The sequence below is a fragment of the Pleurodeles waltl genome, chromosome 7 (genome assembly GCF_031143425.1).
Source record: "Pleurodeles waltl isolate 20211129_DDA chromosome 7, aPleWal1.hap1.20221129, whole genome shotgun sequence".
Taxonomy (NCBI): Eukaryota; Metazoa; Chordata; class Amphibia; order Caudata; family Salamandridae; genus Pleurodeles; species Pleurodeles waltl.
In genome coordinates, this window is record NC_090446.1 from 170,204,296 (window position 1) to 170,224,512 (window position 20,217).

Sequence of the window (20,217 nt, forward strand, 5' to 3'; positions counted from 1 at the left end):
ACTCTGAAGGTGGACACTGGAGGTCTGAGACTCTGAAAGGTGAGACACTGGAGATCTGGAACTCAGAAGGTGGACACTGGAGGTCTGGGACTCTGAAAGGTGAGACACTGGAGGTCTGGAACTCTGAAGGTGGACACTGGAGGTCTGGGACTCTGAAAGGTGAGGCACTGGAGGTCTGCGACTCTGATAGGTGAGGCACTGGAGGTCTGCGACTCTGATAGGTGAGGCACTGGAGGTCTGGGACTCTGATAGGTGAGGCACTGGAGGTCTGGGACTCTGAAGGTGGACACTGGAGGTCTGGGACTCTGAAAGGTGAGACACTGGAGATCTGGAACTCAGAAGGTGGACACTGGAGGTCTGGGACTCTGAAAGGTGAGGCACTGGAGGTCTGGGACTCTGAAAGGTGAGGCACTGAGGCACTGGAGGTCTGAGACTCTGAAAGGTGAGACACTGAGGCACTGGAAGTCTGGGACTCTAAAAGGAGAGGCACTGGAGGTCAGACTCTGAAAGGTGAGGCACTGAAGGTCTGGGACACTGAAGGTGGACACTGGAGGTCTGAGACTCTGAAAGGTGAGACAGTGAAGGTCTGAGACTCTGAAAGGTGAGACACTGAGGCACTGGAAGTCTGGGACTCTAAAAGGTGAGGCACTGGAGGTCTGAGACTCTGAAAGGTGAGACAGTGAAGGTCTGGGACTCTGAAGGTGGACACAAGCAAGCTTAGCCACCTGCTGCGCTGCCAAAAACAGCTGCTGGTATGTTCTGTGCTGTAGTAACAGGCTATTTGGAAGGCGGCATGAGTTTAAACATTGTCATTCTCAAGATGGCGTCCACTTAGCTTCCTATGTCTTTTGAGCATCAAAATGCACAAACACTAGTGCCACCTCGATCAGAGCAGAAAACAACCAGAGGTTTGATTTCCAATGTTAGGTTTTATCTCACTGTTATCATTGCCTTTTGCTGGGTTTGCATAGTTCTGAATTCTCACACACTGGCTAAGTATCGTGTTGATATTTACTACACTTCACCGGCTTTAGGAGTAGATTTGCACTTTATAAATACATACAATAAAATAAATAAATAAAAAAATCCTGACTTTAATGGTTTTGCCCTTGCCTGATGTTCTCCACAATGGCTATGTTTCATGTAACAAACAACACGTTGCGGTCACTCCTAAACCACCCAAAAGAACCACCAATTACATTTAAAAAACACATACAACCAGACATATGTACAGCAACATATCACTCACTGATGATCCAACTCAAACAACCTGACCAAGACTATGTTGTTCGGAGACCAAAGCGTGACGGTACCCGAACTTTGACAAACTAATAGCAATATAACGCTAATAATAATAAATAATACTAAAAGAGTTATAGAACTGCAATCCCTGTTAGGAACTAGTCCACATCGCTTCATAAATATTTGACAACTTTTGAAATCAATGTCCATTGGGGTCAGCGGGTCGTTTTGCAGGCACTATGATGGCATCCCAAGTCCGCTAAAATGAAAATCTCAGCAGGGTACATACCTTCTAGGTCATCGGAAGATGCTGAGTGGCTTTCGGAAAGGTGACGCGTCGGACTCCCCGGGCACTCGCTGGTAGCAGACAGGCTGTGCGGTATCACTAGATCTAGCATTTCCTTACACCTGAAGGAAACACAACAAACAGATAATGTATTCAGCCATTATGCATGATTACTAATCGCTGCATTGTTTCTGTGAATATAAATATTAAAACGGATTACCTAAACACAGTCTTCCTGTGGATTCAACATTACCCAACGTGCTAAAGTTTTGATGTTGGCAAACCTTTGAATACAAATGAAGCTCAGAGTTCCTTGGAGAGTACATCGGTTTGACTGAAGTTTTCAATTTGTGTTTTTGCCTTTAGATGATTAAACTTCAATGCCTTGTGACTGCCATACCAACATGCAGCACATTCACAGTACCTATTCTGAAGGAAATATGAATACTACAGGTATATATGAATACTGGTTTACATACTACTACATGCCCAACTCCCTATTAGTAAAACTGTTGATTCGAAAAGACTTCAATTTGTACATGAGTGTCCCCTGAATACTTCTATTTTATTTCAACTTGAGGGGCAATTCATAAAGGCATATATGTCTTTACTTATAGAACACAAACATAGAAAGAGTCCTGTGCATTACACAGGCGGTTGGGAGAAGGCCTACAAGACTATGTACATGTGTAAATTATATAAATGCATTTAGGCACAAGAAGAGTAAGCGATCTTCCCTGAATCAGACAATGTTGAGCCAAGGTTAGGATTCGAACCAAGGTCCCACGGTTCCAAGTCAATAGCTCTTGCCACTCAGCCACATCTCCCCATGAAACCGTACTTAAAAGAGGAATTTAGGACATAGTACCCGGATGCCTCCAGTAGGCCCCCGCCCCGACACCCGCCAAACGAAGACCGACAGAGTCTGATTGTTTTTGGCATTAGAATAATTTTATTTACAAATGACAAGTACTTAGAATCACAAATCATAAAAAACATTTCCTGTAAATCAAAATTCAATCCTGTCATAAATCACGATAACGACACATTCAAGGATCCTCCTGCGTCCCGAACACCGTTGGACCACACAGGTGAACCGTACTTCACCTGTATCCTTGGGGGGGCGGTTCCCAACACCTCAACGTCCCTTGTCCTCGTGCTCCGGGTTCCGCCCCCACCCCAACACCAAGCTGCCGTGGGGGTGCAACAGGGTGGCCAGGAGCAGGAGCCCCGTGCCCACCCCAGCGATCTGGGCACCCTAACCCCCAAGCTGGTGTGTACATCCACCGGTTGATTCAGGACTGCAGGATCCTACCTTCGGTGTTATCCAGGGTACCCTGCCTTGGGTACCCCTCTGTTGCTTAGGGTGAATGTATTATCTCATTTCCCACCTACTATTCCCCCTCACACCTTACCCTAAATCTCATGTCTAAAGGGATGGGAGGGTGGGTAACGCCGTTCACTGGCCGTGCCGCCCACGCCGTCTCCACTAAAAAGGCTGAGGCCTGATCTGGGGGGCACTTTAATACCCCCCAATGGAGGGGGCGGCGCAGGCGGCCGGAAGTTACACGTGCGGCCTCCGGAAGTGCCAAGGCCAGAAAACGTAAGACTAGCGTACAGGGCTCGGGCTATGTACATTATATGTGCTGTCATTCAATAACAGAATTCTGTCCTGTAACCCACATTTCTATTTAGCTTCCTCTTAAGACTTATATATAGCAACACACTGCCACTGGAATATATGTGTAAAATAAAAAGAAAGCCTCACATTAGGTCGTATTTCTCTAGTGTAACAATATATTCTAATTATCTCCAGTTCTCCACCAACTCACCAAATTAATACAGAACAATGGAACGCTTTAGAATCCAGTTTGGGAAATTTGGGGGTAAATTACACATGCTTTAGAAGTAAGCAACAGCTCCTCATATAAAAACATAATTAAATTGGAGCCAGAAATCAAGTCTACATCAATATGAAGTCCACCTACCTAGGAATAAACTCATAGGCCCTCATATGACCCTGGCGGACGGGGGAGAAGTGGCGGTAATACCGCCAACAGGCTGGCGTAAAAAAAAAATGGAATTATGACCGTGGCGGCTACCGCCATGGTCATATGCCACTTCTCCACTCCGACCGCTGGGCTAGAGACTTCAGTTTCCAGCCCGGCGGCGGTATCATGACCCTGCATACCGCCATGGATTTCGTGTGGTTTGGAGCTGCCACGAAATCCATGGCCGTAGGCACTATCAGTGCCAGGGAATTCCTTCCCTGGCACTGATAGGGGCCTCCCCCACCCCTCTCCCCGCCCATTGCCTCCCCCATACCCCTGACCCTCCTACTATCCCCCAAAGGTGGTAGTACCCCATTCCCCACACCCCCCCTACATCGACACACACCACCCTTCACGCACACAGACACCACCACCACACATACATGCACACATACTAAGAAACATTCCAGCAGACACACACAGTCATACACGCACACATACATACAGACATACACGCACACATACTCACAGTCAAACATACAGACAGACACGCACACATTTCCAAACACACAACACCCCCGCATGCATACAAGCACTCACACACCCCCTCTACACACTCACACGCACACCCCCATGCACGCACACACCACACAACACCTCTCCATCCCCCTCCCCTAACGGACGATCACCTTACCTGTTCCGGTGATCCTCCGGGAGGGGACGGGATCCATTGGGGCTGCTCTGCCACCAGCACCCCATCACCAGAACACCGCCACACCGAATCATGGGACATGATTCGGTGGGTGGTGTCCTGATGACGGGGCGGTGGAGCAGCCTCCACTTCCCCACTGACCGCCAGTATGGCTGCTGGCGGCTCTCCATCCGGAAAAGGATGGAGGGCTGCCAGCAGTCATAATACGCTGTGCGGAAAACCGCCTGCACTGGCGGGCTTCAGCACAGTGGTACATCGGCGGTCTTTCAAAAAGACTGCTGAGATCGAAATGAGGGCCATAGTTTCCTCCTTTGTGCTCATGATTGCCCAATGTGAAATTGTATTAGAGTGGGGAAGTCAACCTTGTCCAACCCGGGCAAGGTGGAAGAGTAGGGTGGCTCAATGCAAAGCTATGGAACATCTAATATTTGAAAAAAATGTGTGGTCCCTGAAATTAGAAGAGTTGTGGGGATTGAGGAGGACCAAGTATGGACTAGATGTGAGCACCATCAGCCCCCTTAATTGATTGAAACCGTGGTTTGAGGTGGTGGGCCATTGTGTTATTGGTGTGTGACAGAAGAGGGTCTATCCTTTGTACATGGTTATCACATATTTGCAGGTATGCATGTTGGTGGGACCTGACCTGGAAGCTGTAATGCTATAATGTGATACTTTGAACAATGCTTTCCTTTCACTGCAAAATAAAATGTATCAAAAACATTTTTAAAAAGTGCACTGCATATGTCTGTTGAAAATCCATGTTGAGGTGCGCTCTCACTTCACAGACTTTCTCCAACTTTACCTCCATAAAGCTGAAAATATTCTCCAGTTGTATCTGCAAGTTAGCCATCAGTGCAAAATGGACGGCCTGATATCCTCTACAGCTTTCTGCATTTCCTTTGTAGCTAAAATGTTGCCTTGCTCCCACTACGTTCTCTTGATATCACTAAAAAGAGAAACATGGGATTTCCCTGGAAGCAATAAAAAAGCATTGGCAGAGCCATAGGTCCGGTTTTAATGCCTCAACAGATGTAAACACAAGCATTTACAAATGTTGTTTACCTATGTTGCATGCACGAATTTTGCTAATAACATGTGAGCCTGCCCAATTAGCTTCTCTACTGCGGGGAAAAAAGAAGCAAAAAAAGATTGTTTTCCTTATAGACTGCATAAAGGAGATAACTGAATGTGACAAAGAGAGTGATGAATGAGTGTACTTTTCAGATGTAAAGTAGTCCCTTACTAATTTTCAAAGGAAGCATGTCCTGGTAAATAGAATGATACACCAAACAGCCAATACCATGAGGTGACAGAGTGCTACTCATCTGAGCGGAGGTACAGCCCACTCTATGTAAACTATAAAGAAATGGCAACAATACATGTGCATATAGGGGTGCTGTTAAGCCAGACCTAAGGACAAAGGTAGGATACGCTGGCTCCAGTATTCAGGAAATCTAGGCCTAGCACATCAGTAGTAAAATGTGCTTAAATGTCCATGTTCCATTAAATCAACAGGATAGTTCCGGTGTATGGGACTGGAGACTAAATGGCCAACAGAGACTCAGATCACAAAAGCGAGCAAGTGAGCCTGTGCATGTCAAGGGTATGCCAGTCAGGTGGGTCTGTACACACTGTGCCACTGGAACCAAGCTACATCCAACTTATGAAACCCAATCAGGGCAAAATGGCTCTTGGGATGCTTGTGTTCAGGTTCTGGAAGGAGCTGGCCTGACAGTTTAGGCTGGACTGTTTCTATTGGAGCATGGTCAAGAATTACTTGCATATGGCTGGGTCGAAACCGATGTGACATGGTGGGCAAAAGAACTATGGGTTGGAATGGTACACTGAGCGACTGCCAGTGGCTAGACAAATCGCAAGCATTATGATCATCAACTCGTGTGTTTGTTAATCCAGGGTGCTGCTTTTAATGTGGAGGGTGAAAGGTAAAGCAAAAGAAACAACTCAGTAAAGAAGCATGTAAGATATAAATTCCCCCCAATCTTTGGGGTGGTAGGGCTTGTAATGGAGAAATGGCTATTTCAAATCTTTTAGTAATTGATTTTGAATTGAGTCCCCCCCGTATTGTCATCCAGTTGATTCAAATGTTATAATCCTGTATAAACCAGCCGATAAAGCTACAATAAGACTGAACAAAATGCTGAATGCGCACTTCTCAGTAAGAAGGGCACAGAGGTCTGCTTATTATAGCCATAATAAACTTGCGTAACAGCTGAGCGGGGCCACCATGTTCTCACAAAGTGTGTCTGATTTGTAAAAAATGAATAAATCTATGATTCACACTTACTCATATAACTTCCATGGATTCATAAAACTCCCCAGGACTACACCTGGGGCTGTATTATACATTGTATGCTGGAAGAGCAACAGGCATATGCACCCGCTTTGTGCACTCCTGGGGCACAATGATATTAGACAACGAGTCACAGGTAATTGTGCCAACCCTGATGTTATACTGATGGCAATCATATAGGACCAGCACTATCTTCAGAGGGTGTTCCCTCCTTTGCATGGTGGTGTGTGCATGGTACAGACAGCCAAATAACTTTTACTGCAATCATAAAATCTTAAAAATAGCTTAAAATATGTCCTCAAAGGTGGCAGAATGGATGACATTCTGCTAGGCGTTCATCGCAGATTTTGAGGTGACTATAGAGAAGTATTTTTTTACCTAAATGAATTGGGCTTTTGGAGCAAGAAAGAATCCCAACACAGGGCTCCATTTTCTCAGCTAGGCTGGTACCCTGGTAGTTTTGTTTCAATGTCTGTGTGTTTTGCAAAGGGTGCCTTATACAAATCTCCGGCTTCCAGTAATAATGTAATTACTGATTGTGAACTATAATGTTTGGGTAGGGCCTGAAGACAGCTTCAGCTGTCTTTCTCAGTCACGTAATCCACAAAATGAATAAAAAAATATATACACATAATCACGTACATAGAGGGACTTTGGGCAAACCCTCTTCATCCATTGGTCTACTTAAGTGTCATTCATTTTTTTATCTCATCTATCACAGTATACAGCATGGGGCAATCGATCAGTCCACTTCAGACATGGGCTCTCATACACTGTGAGTGATGGTATTTTGCCTGATCACATGTGCCCATTCATTTGAAAAAACTCAGTAGCAGTGCTAGGGCCTGTGGACAACTACTTTACCAATGCCTTGTTTTCAGTCATCCTTGTCTTTATACTTGTCTTCAGGTTACAGTATTTCAAATCCAACAGTGGCCTTCCTTTGCACCAGTAAGATTCATGCTTTTATGTGATGTGCATTAAGATTTTTAAAGCATTCTATATTTGTTGGACATACCCCAGCCTGCTGGTAAGCACCTGTAATTTTCAATTAAAATGATGTGCAATTGGTACTTTTTACATGTAAAATTTGTATTGCAAGCATATGGCCGTCACATTTAGGCGGTGGCATGTTTTCCTTTTCTTCTTTTTCTTTTGTGGCACCTTTGCAATAAAAATATGTTTTCGCCATCATGCCAAGGCCAGCCCTTTTGTCTTTGCTAACAATTGTTATAGATATGATATGTTTATATTTTTCATCATTTTGTCTAATTAGATTGCCACTTATGCTTGGTTCATGTTCACCCCTGGGGATTATTTGTTGTAATGTCTACAAAACATCAATACCACTGCATATAAACATGTTCGGTTTAAGACAAATCTATGTGGAGGCTCTAAGGCCACACTTTAAAAGTGAGTTGCCTGACACAAGTTTTTGAAATTTTATTGTGCCCAAAACTGCTTTTCTAAATAAAGTGGTGCAGAGATATCCCAAGGACATCTGTCCCCACAGGCAAAGTGACATTTTTCTGCCTCGCTCCTTCCATAATGCCCACATTTGATGTTTTAGAAGCACTCTACTTCTAGGGTCAATGCAGCCGCCTAGGATTGCCCTGATTTAGAACCAGTGTGATGAAGGTGTAAATAGATGAAGTACTGATCAGGAACCAAAACCCTTTTGCACTTGTCAATTCTTGACTTTCTTGATTTGGACACGTGTGCCATGCTGAGCGCATCAACTGGATGTAGCTCACATGCTAACAATTGCAGATTCCCTTTGCAGCAGGTCGGTATGAGAAAAGATGGATCTCCAGTGTCCGATATATAATCCCCTTCTGAAATTCACATCAAAAAGCCGCTAATGTAGATCATCTCTTCACCCAGTGACTTTTAAGAGCATGAAACGTTCGGGCAAATCCCTGGGAGTTCAATGCCAGACAGTGGACCGCCCTTTACAATAACTACAGGTAGGACCACTGCCACAAGCGCTTCGGGAAACTAGTGAAAACCGAATTATTTTGAGTTGATTTCGATTGAACTCCGGTCATAACAGAGGATACGACTAGAGCATATCAGACACAGATAGTCACCCACCTGACTGGCCTCATAATTTCCATTCACCCTCTGAAGTCTATTTTTGTCTGTACTCTGAGTGCTCTGAAGGCAACACCTAGCACTTTATACCATCTCTAATAAAATAAATAGAGGTCATTAATAGCAGTACAGCTAGGCCAACAAAGAATCTTCATTTGAAATCAAGTCGGGTCCCATATGAAATAATGCCTGTAAAAGACAGCATGCAGGCGGACCGACTGCACAAAAACTTGACATTTGGAAACAACCAGGCCCGACCTAACCGTGCTCCATACAAGTAGACGGGCTTTGGTCCTGGCATATGGGTTGTTAAAAAGGTGGTTCTATTTCAAGGCGAATACGAAAAGACAAATGCACAAAAGTAATTTTCTCTACAACCCAGTGAAGCAGCTTGCTCCGGTTGTTAGGCTTGTCGTCACTCAAATCTCCCCTGGGGCTGCAGCAATTAGGAAAACCCACGGCACTGCCTTCAGAGACCCGTTCCAACATGGCGTCCGAGAGCGGAACCCGGGCGATGGCAGCTGGGGAGTGGCGGGCATGGGGGGGCTCGAGGGACTTCGAAGTCTGTGAATGGATCAAAAGCATATGGCGTGGCCCCTGGGCTAGGGTCTGCTGCCCACCTTTCTGTCTACCACCAGGCACATTGTTCTGCTAGGCCGGCGATGGACCATTCAATAGCGATAAGCGATCTGCCCGTCCACACAGCACAAAGGTAGCAGATGGCGATCACGTGCCCCGCAGTGAGTGTAGACTAGTATGCCCTTGCAGCAGAGAAAGGTTAAACACAGTTTCAAACTCAAAACAATATTCTGCATCCACACACTTGAATACCAATGTAGTTATTGATTGACCTGCCAGTTTTAAAATATGGAAAACACCCCGAGTACCAATCTAGTATCTGCTGTATTCAGACCCGAAAGAATGACCAGCTATGTTTACAACTGAGAATAAATATTTTTTTGTTAAAGTTGCTGCTCAGTCCAGAATGACCCCAAGTGTTGAATCTAATATTTTGGGATCACGAGTCATAAGTCTGCGGTAGGAGTTCAACATTTAAGGCAGGCTTAGAATTCATCCTAGAACCTGTGCCTGGTCTCGGTGGGTAAAGTCTATGATAGGTTATTCTCATACTGTTCTTAAGAGGAGAGTTGTATTTGTTATTCGTAATTAATAACAGGTGCCAGCTCGCATCATCTTCCCAGCGCATAATCTGAATTAAAAACTCATTGCCAAATTCTCAAAACTTGAACGTGGGGGAAACGAGCATTAAGTGCACGAGCCCAAACGGGGAAAGTGCTCTGCCAACGTGAGCCCACATTTAATCTGCACATCTGTAAACTCGGCTGTGGGTGTGTAACCCACAAATGCCAAGAGTCAAATGTGCACTTGGTGGTGCTGCAAATACTGAAGCAGATGCAAATCTTGCTACATTCCTTATTATAAGGATAAAGACTTATGTGTGCCATGGGCACAACTCAACTAATGGCGCACTTCCTGCTGGGTTCAGGGCAATGCCCACTCAGAGGGGAGGAGAAAAAGTGGCACAGTGCACGGATTACACATGCAGTGGAAGACTGGATTATTGACCACTGACACCTGGGTAGAAGTATAGGCAAGACATATTTTAATCTGTTATAAAATATAATCATGAAAATCAAAATACAAAAATAACTCACGTATGAGTTAAAAAAAGCATAAGAGTTGTGGAGGTGCACTATCAAGTTAAAAATAATCAAACTGCAAGACATGTGTTTTCTCCGGACAACATCTACAGAAAATATAATGCTGGTCTACATCTCTTAAAAGTGTATATTTGATTAACAGGAATTACAACTTTTTCTAAAAAAAGCAGAAACATTTCCAAAAAATATAAAATGGCATAATGATTTTTCAGATACCTCTTCTCATGGGTGTAAACAAATTGACTCATCCCAATATTGCCCTAATGCAAAACACTAAAGCTGTCGAATAGTGCCAGCTCTAAACCTAGACAAAAGTGATCTTTCCCACGAACTAGAAGTGTACAATAGGAACAACTCTACTCTGCTGCACAACTGAATGATGGCATACTGCCTTATGGTAGGCTTGGCTAGGTCAACAAACCAGAAAATACTTTTTGAGCCAAGTATTGTATATTTTTTTCATTTCAAAAGGGTTAGTAAATAAAAAACGCCCTACCAAACTCTTCAATTACGCAGTGAAACAATACAACTCATCCGGTCAGTACACGCTGACACCGAAATGCTCCCAGGCTCAACAAACACAATAGGGTGGAAAGCCATCCAATCAAAAGCTGACAATAAAGCCATCCAATCATAAAGAAGAGCTGACCCAAAGCTCTCTCTAAGTGCATGTTATGTACTGGAAACAACAGGTTGGCCCTAAAGATGATGGGTGAGGTGGTAGACACACCAACCTGCAGACTAAAGCACACATAAAGAGGCCGGGCAACCTGTGCATTGTGAGTTTTCATTCTTTACCCACTGCCAAGGCCCATAGAAAATCCAATTTATAGTCCATAACTTCACGAGCTAGTGGATACTTCATAGGAAATGGCATTATATACGCCACTGGGGATGGAAATCCACGACTCTTCTAAAATAGAAGTATCAAATGTTTAACTTGCTAAGCTCTCTTGCAGCATCAGAGCAGAGATCTTAGGTGGATCCATGTTGATCCAGACGAGGTGTGTGTAGCACTGGTGGTGCTTAGTTTAGCGTTTCATTCCGGCACCTCCTTCTTGAAGCCCAAACTGTCAATCAAAATGCAAAAAAAGAGAGATGAAAGAAATTCCTACACCTGGCCTGTGACAAATTAAGATCTCAGTTATACTGTTTCTATTTTCATCGGTTATTTGTCATTTTTTTAAATTTCCATAGGTTATTCGTCATTTAGAAAATCATGCCAATATTGTTACGGCCCTGCAGTGACACTTTTCAACAAGCTGTGGCAATCACTTTCAATATCAGCAGAAAACAAAAAGGGCTACAACACGCAAAGCGATGTTCCCTAGAGGAGAAACATCTCCGCCTCCATCGCCTGTGCTCTCTTGACCACTCGCCGCGTACCAAGGCCACTCAGCCCGTAATCAAAATATGAATACATGCGTATGTGTGCAAATGTGAGGTATGGTGTACAAAATTACTGCCTATCAGAACACTGCTGCAGTGATAAATTCCCCTGCCCTGGTTTGCAGGGCAATAATAATGCGCCCTGATCACAAGACCACCTAATGTTTGTCTACAACTTTCAAGGAATCAACCTGCCCTATAAAAGAACAACTTCAATGTAATTTCAACTGTGACTCAATTTTTTTTTTTAGGACACAAAGCAAAAATGTTATCCCTCACACATCTGTAAGAATTATAACATCTATCCTTTCTGAGATATACTTCAAATGGTTTCCTGCTAAAAATAAACACATTTTACACTCCAAGCTTTAAGTGGGCAAAAATGGATCCATGGATTTATAAAAAAAAAAAGGCTTGGGTGGGACAATATGAAATGAGCTCATTGGTAGGGCTCTTCATTACACACCAGGCGTTTCAATCATTTTAATAAAGGCCAGGTTTTCACTAACAGGACATCATGTAGCAATTCGTATTCCTCTGTGTATTTGCCTCTACTAGGAACACAACAAAATTAAGGCCTAATTACAACTGGCCATTAATATTGTGGTTCCTGTACAAATCACAATTCCTAAGTGGTGCAATGTTTACTGAACCCAGTGATTAGTGGGTGTGAAAAGTTTGCACCATAAGTTTAATTTTGCTTAGTTAGAGCTGTTGGAATTTAGCAGGGTGAAAAATGACAGGTATTCACAGAGACATGCAGATTTATATTAAGATTAAGTATTTAAACCTACTTATTATTCCTCTAAAAACATCAGAATAGCTGCAATTAATCACATGCAACAAATTCAAAACCCCAGGGTCTAGGATGTATTAAGTTCCAACTGCCCCTACCGGGCACTTGTAAGTCAAGCCCTTAGCACTCTATCATATGTATGGGTATGTGGCTCCACTGATCTAATGCATGGATGTCATTTGGGGGTCACACCCACAATCCCTGGCTTCCCCTTTGCAACCTCTGGCACTGCATTTGCGGCCCCTTACCTCAGCAGTAGCCAAAACAAGGGCAACTCTTCCTTATGGGCGTCGTTTAGGTCTCTCTCTCCTTGATTTTGTCAAATGTTCTTATTACACTAGTCGTAAAGAACAATATATTATTTACTATTAGTATAATAAACAAGCATTTGCAATGCAATGGGTCCTGCATTTGCTCGAGTTAGAGCTATTAGCGTTATAAACTCCTAACCGGACTTTTCTTGCCACATAACTTGAAAATTAAAAGTAAAACAGTTTCACATAAGCGAGCATGGTTCACAGCGTCCTGGCTGCCATTAGCATCAGCGATAAGGAGAGACAAAAAAGGAAAAAGAAGTTTGCTCGCAGTCAAATTTATCGGCAAAAGTGCAATTAGCCTTGTAACAGGGGAGATGGCCATGGCGGTAACAAAACCTCCCCAAAGAGGGACAAACGTAAACCATTTATCAATGTCATCACAGGATTTTTGATGGGCAAGCCCATGAACGAGTTGATAGTGATGGGCGTGAGGTGGGCGTTGCTAAAAGCCCAGATACACACCAACACATCAGCAAAAGCAGAGCATGAGCGCTGCTATGCTCAGCCTAAAAAATTTATTTGACCGTCCCTGAGGTAAGTAAAAACTGCTTTTAAATGTATGTTGTGTGTATGCGCGCAGGTGTAAACGTGTTTACGTGAGAGAGTGTATGCATGTGTGAGTGTGTGTATGTGTAAGCATGTGTGTGAGTGAACATACGGGTCAAATGGAGTGTGATGTCACTTACACCACCTCTGGCCATTTGGTGAATTGACAATCATGGTCTCATGGTACAAACCATGCTTATGCAACATATGAAGTTAGAATCACACATATTGGTACTGTCGATCTTTGTTCAAATCAGAATTTGCTCCTCTTGCTGCGACCATCAACAGCTGCACATCTGATGTTAGAGGTCAAAAACAGAGCACATTTTATTTGTACCCAATACTGTGACTGAAGGTGAAAGCATGAATTTGTATCATTCACTGAACAAATATTTTAAGGACATTCCCTTATTACAGCAAAAATGTCCATGTGAAGCATAAACCTGGTATTTTGCTTCACTGAAAGAAAGAAATTGCTAGATCAGAATCGTAGAAGAGGAATAACAAGCCATCTAGAGTTTTCATGTGAGGCACAGGACACTTACACAACATCCGGGATTCTGTTATTGGTCTTTTTAACCTTGATAGGTGCGGCCTTGGGCAATATGAAGAGATTCTCAAATTGCTTTATTAGAACAAGCACTGAGTTTTGAATTAAATATTTTTTAAAACAGTGCTGCTTTGAAACAACAATAAAGACTGTTTTCTACATACAACTCATCTTTAACAAACATAATAATGGATGATGACTCGGTGTACTTTTGAACGTAAAAAAAGACCCTCATGCAAGGACTCTGTCTGAAGCGGAATGATACAACAAACAGCAAACACAATGAGGTGGGAGACATAAATACTCTTTCGGGAGCAGCCAAAGCCCGCACTACGTATATTTTAAAGAATTAGTACAAATAGGTCTTCAGACATCTGTTGCAAAAAGCCAGACCTAAAAATAATAAACCAGATAGAAATTAACTCTGTTATGGAATATGCTATTTAACTTGGTAAAACACACTGAAACAAACATTTTTGTTTTTTTCTTGATTTTGTGGCTGCAAAAATAATCTCAGAGTGACACACTGCTTGTTTGTTATTTGTCTTGGATAAGTAGCATTCAATTATACCTGACTGTTCCATCATGTCTTGGTGTGACCTTGGCTGCCTCTTTGGTGCTTATGTCCCTGTATGGAGTTTGAAATCACTGCAGGGGATCACTTGACAGCATGAAGCAAGGACGGAATAGGGGAGACGGAATAGGGAAAGGGGGCAGCACATGTACTCTAAGGATACCTCCATAGCCTGGCACCATCTCTCACTTCACAGCACGTTCAGGCCTAGCCTCCCAGAGCACGACTTTGAATACCGTGTCCAGTATCTGATCTGATTACACCAAGATTAAAATATTAGCTTCCTCTTGATCTCAGGAGCAGACTGCCATATATGTGAAGACTGTCCTTCAGAGCAAAAGTTAGCTCTTTTAGCCAAAAGGGTGTTTTGTTATTTCATTGTCTCTTTCTCGTGTTCTCTCTCACTCAAGTTACAATACTAGGCTCTTTCTCTCTGTAAATCTTATGAGTTGTCTAGTAGTCACATGGATACCTGTGAACTTTTCTAAACGACTGTCTGTAGATCCATACCTTTTGGGGTATGAGACAGTAGAGCGTTCCCAAAGCTTCATACATTTACACCTACTTATATCTTCTATCCAAACCATTAAGTGTCAGGATCGTGAGATCCTGGTATTGACACCTGATTTATCATGATCATCTTCCTTGGTGGAGAGAGGTTTCGGTCCAGGGCCCTCATTGTTCCTGTAGCTACATATATCAAACGCTTGGACGGGCGTGATCACCACTGATGGTGGCCGGTGTCGTGTGGAACTGAAGACACGCCCAGTAACACCCTGATTTCTGGGGCACCAATGGCGTAGAAGCTTTCATGTCATGCTTATTATTGTTTAAAGTGCTTGATTGCTCAGAGTCGATAGTTATGTAAGCAAGGATATGCGTGATGCGCTGTGTTTCCTAGAAAGTCCGAGTGTGGACTAGATCGAGATATATTCTCAATCCAAATACAGAAGTAAACTCTGTTAATATACTGTTACCTTTTATAAATATCAAGAGAGCATCATGGTATTTGACAGTGTTATGCTGCAAATTAGCATTTCAGAGAGCAAAGGACTCACATTGATATCAACACTCAACACCAGAGATCCAAACCAAGGGTTCTTCTTAACCACGTGTGCCTTGTATTGTCCTCACCTCTCTTAACGTCCAGCTATGTGTTACCGCAATTACATTACAAGTGATTATAAACAGCTGTGGTATCTGGTATCGGAATGCTGAATTCTTACTGGATGCTGAATGACCACATTTACCAGTGAGAATATAAAGTTGTGACACTGCATGCACTCTCTTTCAGAAACTGGAGGAAGTCACAGGAAGGCACCTGCCCCCTTATCAAGTTGCTTAATTTGAGCAGGTGGGTCCAGCTGGGGCTCATCGTCACTCATTTTTGGGGACTGGCACTCACGTTCCATCATCAGTCTGACCCAGAGCAAGAGAGAGAAAGACACAAAAGAAGGAAAGGGGAAGTAGAGAGAGATGGGAAAAATATTGGTAAAGAGAGAGGGCAGGGATTAAAAAGAACATGTAAGAGTGAAATAAAGAGGCAGGGATTGTATGGTGATGGAGTCAAGACTACGCTGGTTGCTGTTCAACAATCCTGGAATCCATCAGCACCAGCTGTGGGCTTCTTAGAAAAATATTTGGGCACCAGCACTCTACATTTTACAAATCAAGCACTGTCCATACATAACCAACACTCTCTGTTATCTGGTGGCAGGGCAACATCCTCCATTGCCCTTCCTTTGCTTGGACAGTATAGCTCTCGCTGCTCCCTGAGGCATGGTAATTGGAACCTCCTCCCTAAAGGGGGCACAAATTGGACTAGTACTGATGAAAGTAAATAGAAGAAAGTGCCAGGTCAATAAGCAGAGTGATTTAGCTTGCATTGGGTGTCAAAAAAAAAACAGACATCTGATTACCTTTTCAAAGTAACCCATAGCCAAGCCAGCGCTAATGGCAAAGTGCTGCCACAGTCGGGGTGGCACGGCGCTTAGGACCCGTGGCCTCCGTAGCCCGGGCCCTGTGCGCCGGACTAGCACTGACCAGCCCAAGCACTTCTGCTCTCTCGCCTGACGAGGCGAGAGGGCGGAAGGAAGGTGGGAGGCGCGCAGGGGCACATCACTTCCAGCCACCGGCACTGCATCCATTGGGGGGTATTTAAGTACCCTCCCAAATCAGGCCCCGGACTTTTCGTGGATGCGGTGTTGGCAGTATGGAGCCTCGATCGGCATTACCCACCTTCCTATCCCTTGGATATGAGATTGTGAGATGAGGCGTGAGATGAGATACTAAATTCACTCTAAGCAACAAAGGTGTCCCCAATGCAGGGTCTCCTGGATAACACCAAAGGTAGGATCCTGCAGTCCTGAACCAACCGGAGGGTGTACACACCAGCTTGGGGGGTTAGAATGCCCAGAGCGCTGGAGTGGGCACGGAACTCCCGCTCCTGGCCACCCCATTCCACCCACACAGCAGATTGGTGTTTGTGAGGGGCGGAACCCTGAGCACGAGGAGAAGGGACGGTGAGGTGTTGGGAACCACCCCCCCATTGATACAGGTGAGGTACGGTTCACCTGTGTGGTCCAACAGAGTTCGAAAATGCGGGAGGATCCTTGGTTTTGTGGGGGTTATCATGATTTATTGTCAGATTGAAATTTGCTTTGCATGAAATGTTTTTAATTATAATGTAAATAATTCTGCACAGTGTTGTTTTGAATTCCAGTGCCATTTGTAAATAAACTCTTCTAATGTCAAAGACAATCTGGTTTCATACCTACAGCACTCACCCTCAGTTGTTATGAGAACTCCTCAGATTACAACAGAATCCGGAAAACACGTACATTAGCCCATATAGCTAAATGGTCCACTTATATACTGGGCCTGGTGGCCTGTGGAGTTTAACACCTGAACTGCTTTCAATGCAAAATAACTTCCATTTGACAAAGCATTGTGCCATGCTACAGCCAGAGGTGGGAGCCAGAAATACCAGCGGCTGGAGAAGGGCACCTCTGGTTAGGTATTGTCCCACTACACTTTCCCTTCAGACCCTTTGACACCAACCCTACCTCCATGACTTCCGGGGACTACAAGCGGCCACGTTCAAAACTGCTCAAACATGCAGATACCACAGAGTCTAGAATTCTGCGTGTGTGCTGTGCAGGCCATAGGGAAGTAGTCGAGGCTTAATGTGAAGGGTAAGGGAAATATGTCAGGGATTTCCTTTGGGGCAGCAAAAAAGTGAATTACTTAAGAGTGTATGGTTTACAGTAAATGAACACAAAACACACCATATATGGATGTATGTTTGGCAGATGTTGCAACCCTCTATAAATCTCCGAGCAAGACCTGGGGTTCTCTAATACCAGGGCGACTGCAGCCATCGAGTGAGGAGCGAGTGCTTGTTGCGGAGGCCCCACTGGCGCCGAGTGCCAAGGTTGACTAGTCTTGACCTCACCTCTTGCCTCTTTGTTCCACTACTCCCCACTTCCTGTCTAGTCTTCCCTTGAAGGTTGTCTTCATCCCTGCCTTTCCTATCTTTCTCTTTTCCTCCTTTCTCACTTTTTCGGTCTTGCTCTTGGTCAAACCCTGATGATGTGTATGAACCAAAAATGAGTGCTGGTGCCCACCACCTGCAGCCACGGGCACAGCCCGCCCCACCATTGCAACCCGCCTGCGCCCACGGTGAGCCGTTCTACGGATCCGGGGGTGTCCTGTCCCCATCCTTCCAGGGATGTCCACCCCTTCGCTTTCTTTCACCAAAGGTGAGCAGATGCTAAAAAGGAACCTTTTTCAATGCACTCTAATTGCATCATAGCTCTGGGGTGTCATTAGCTCTGCTTTGATTGATTGTGCTTTATTACACACACATTATTGAGTTTTCTAATTTTGAGACCATCAAGCCTTCCTGTTGGCCCTTCTTTGTCATCGGTTCATTATGCTCTCACTCGCTTTCTCTGTTTTGTTTAGGTCCTGCTGCTAAGATACTATGAGGCCAGGGAAACCCCCTCAAGCACTTCTGAGATGCACTCCAAGCGCACTTCATGGTCGCTTCAAGGAAGGGGTTCCTGATTGCTGAATGTTGGAAGGAATTACAGAGCAAAATAATAAGATTAAAATCCATTTTTGTTTATTGTACACAAGTCGTAGGTGGTGGACTCCGGGGTACATTCAGCATAAGGGCATGACCTCGGCGCCCAAGAGTGTGATCAAAATGTTTGTGAAAAATAATGTATATAGAACGATGTGATTGACGCAAAGAAAAGTGCATTGCATATCATGTAATTTTATGGTAAATAACTTTTACTTCCCTTACCCTATTTTACCTCATTTTTAAATGATATTTCTTTTTAGGTCTAGCTTGACAGCGTTCTTCCTCAACAACTATCGTACCAATAATGAAAAGATATGAGAAGTACAATTTGGCTCCACCAGGAGGAGTAACTGGTCTTTAACCTCATGCTATTGGCCAGCATTGTAACGCAGGAGGGACTATTTTATGTCTAAAAGGTGAACTGAATAATCCTATTTTAAAAGTGTTATTTTATAGATTATTTGTACACAGAGAGTAATTATTTTTAGGTCTTTTTTTGTGGGTTTACCAAACATTTGCAGCATATTTACAGCCCACCGTGCCATTGGTTGGCTTTATTGTCAACCCAATTTGCTTGCTGCTTATTCAGTGGCTTGCTTTCCTCTTCTCATGTCCCAGAGCCTAACCTCTTTATCATCCTTTTGATGATCTGACTAGTTGCACTGTGCACTTTTAGGGAACTTTTTTTCCCTTCGGTAAGGCATTTCATGAGAGTGTGTGTTGTTTCCAGCTGTATTCATCGTGTGCTAGTCCGTCCTGCCAAATATCCACCCCTGTGCTCTGTTACTCTCTATCGTGAGCTGCTTTCTTGCTCTTTCGTGTGTTTCTCGTGTGCCAAAGTCTCCTGTCCAGCACTCCCTGTTCCACTCTCTCTTGTGTACGTTCCCCCACCAGCATGTTTTTCCCTCATCTGCTGCTTTTCCCCTCCTCTCCTCTCAGATTTATTTTAATTTTATTTTCCAACTCCACTCCCGTGTTTCTCCCAGTTCAGCTCCTCCACTGTCCCTTCATCCGTCAGTCCCTTTTTCACATTTTTATTTTTGGGGTTGGCCACGCAACAAATTGCTGTCAGCTCCTCTACCTTGAAATAGCTCTTTGCACTAGTGAAAATAATTTTTTTTCAAATTTAACAGTCTACCTCAAGTCGGTAGAAGAACAGACATAAGTTTAATTTCCTAGGAGCCTACATCAGTGGTGATGCATTCCTGCACCAATGAAATGATACAGCCAGAAGCCAACTCACCCTGCCTCTTGTTTTGTCCATGCTGCAAGGCATCAGCAATCCTCATCAGCAAAGGTAATAGACCCACTAGGAAAGACCTATTGTCATAGCCAGTGCTTGTTTTGATTGTTATTTTTTCCTGGAGCAGGTTTTTTTTATGTTTTAGCCAAGTCTAAAACTGCATGCTAGACCCATAGGCTTTGCCAATGGTTATTATTTATGGAGTACTTGTACTTCTGGATAGCCAGCCAATTTTAAACAATGAGGACGAGGGAGGGATGAGTGAAAGAGGGGCTAAGCTAGGATTACCCAATGAGTCGTTCAGATGCTCAAGATCTGCAGGGAGACCATGAACAGGAGGATCTTCAATGACCTCTGAGCGTTGTACGGTTAGGTTCAACTTAAAGGTGAAGCA

General features: G+C 43.9%; 1 protein-coding gene across 4 annotated transcripts in view; it reads right to left on the minus strand.

The window, feature by feature from the left end:
• Positions 1-20,217, minus strand: part of EYA2 (EYA transcriptional coactivator and phosphatase 2) — a 270,278-nt gene that overhangs the window by 146,444 nt on the left and 103,617 nt on the right. For all 4 annotated transcript variants that reach the window (XM_069243467.1, XM_069243465.1, XM_069243468.1 and 1 more), the window contains exon 2: positions 1,532-1,650. In XM_069243467.1, coding sequence (XP_069099568.1) covers positions 1,532-1,640 — 109 coding nt within the window. In that variant the 5' untranslated portion in view covers positions 1,641-1,650. The remainder of the gene's footprint in view (positions 1-1,531; positions 1,651-20,217) is intronic.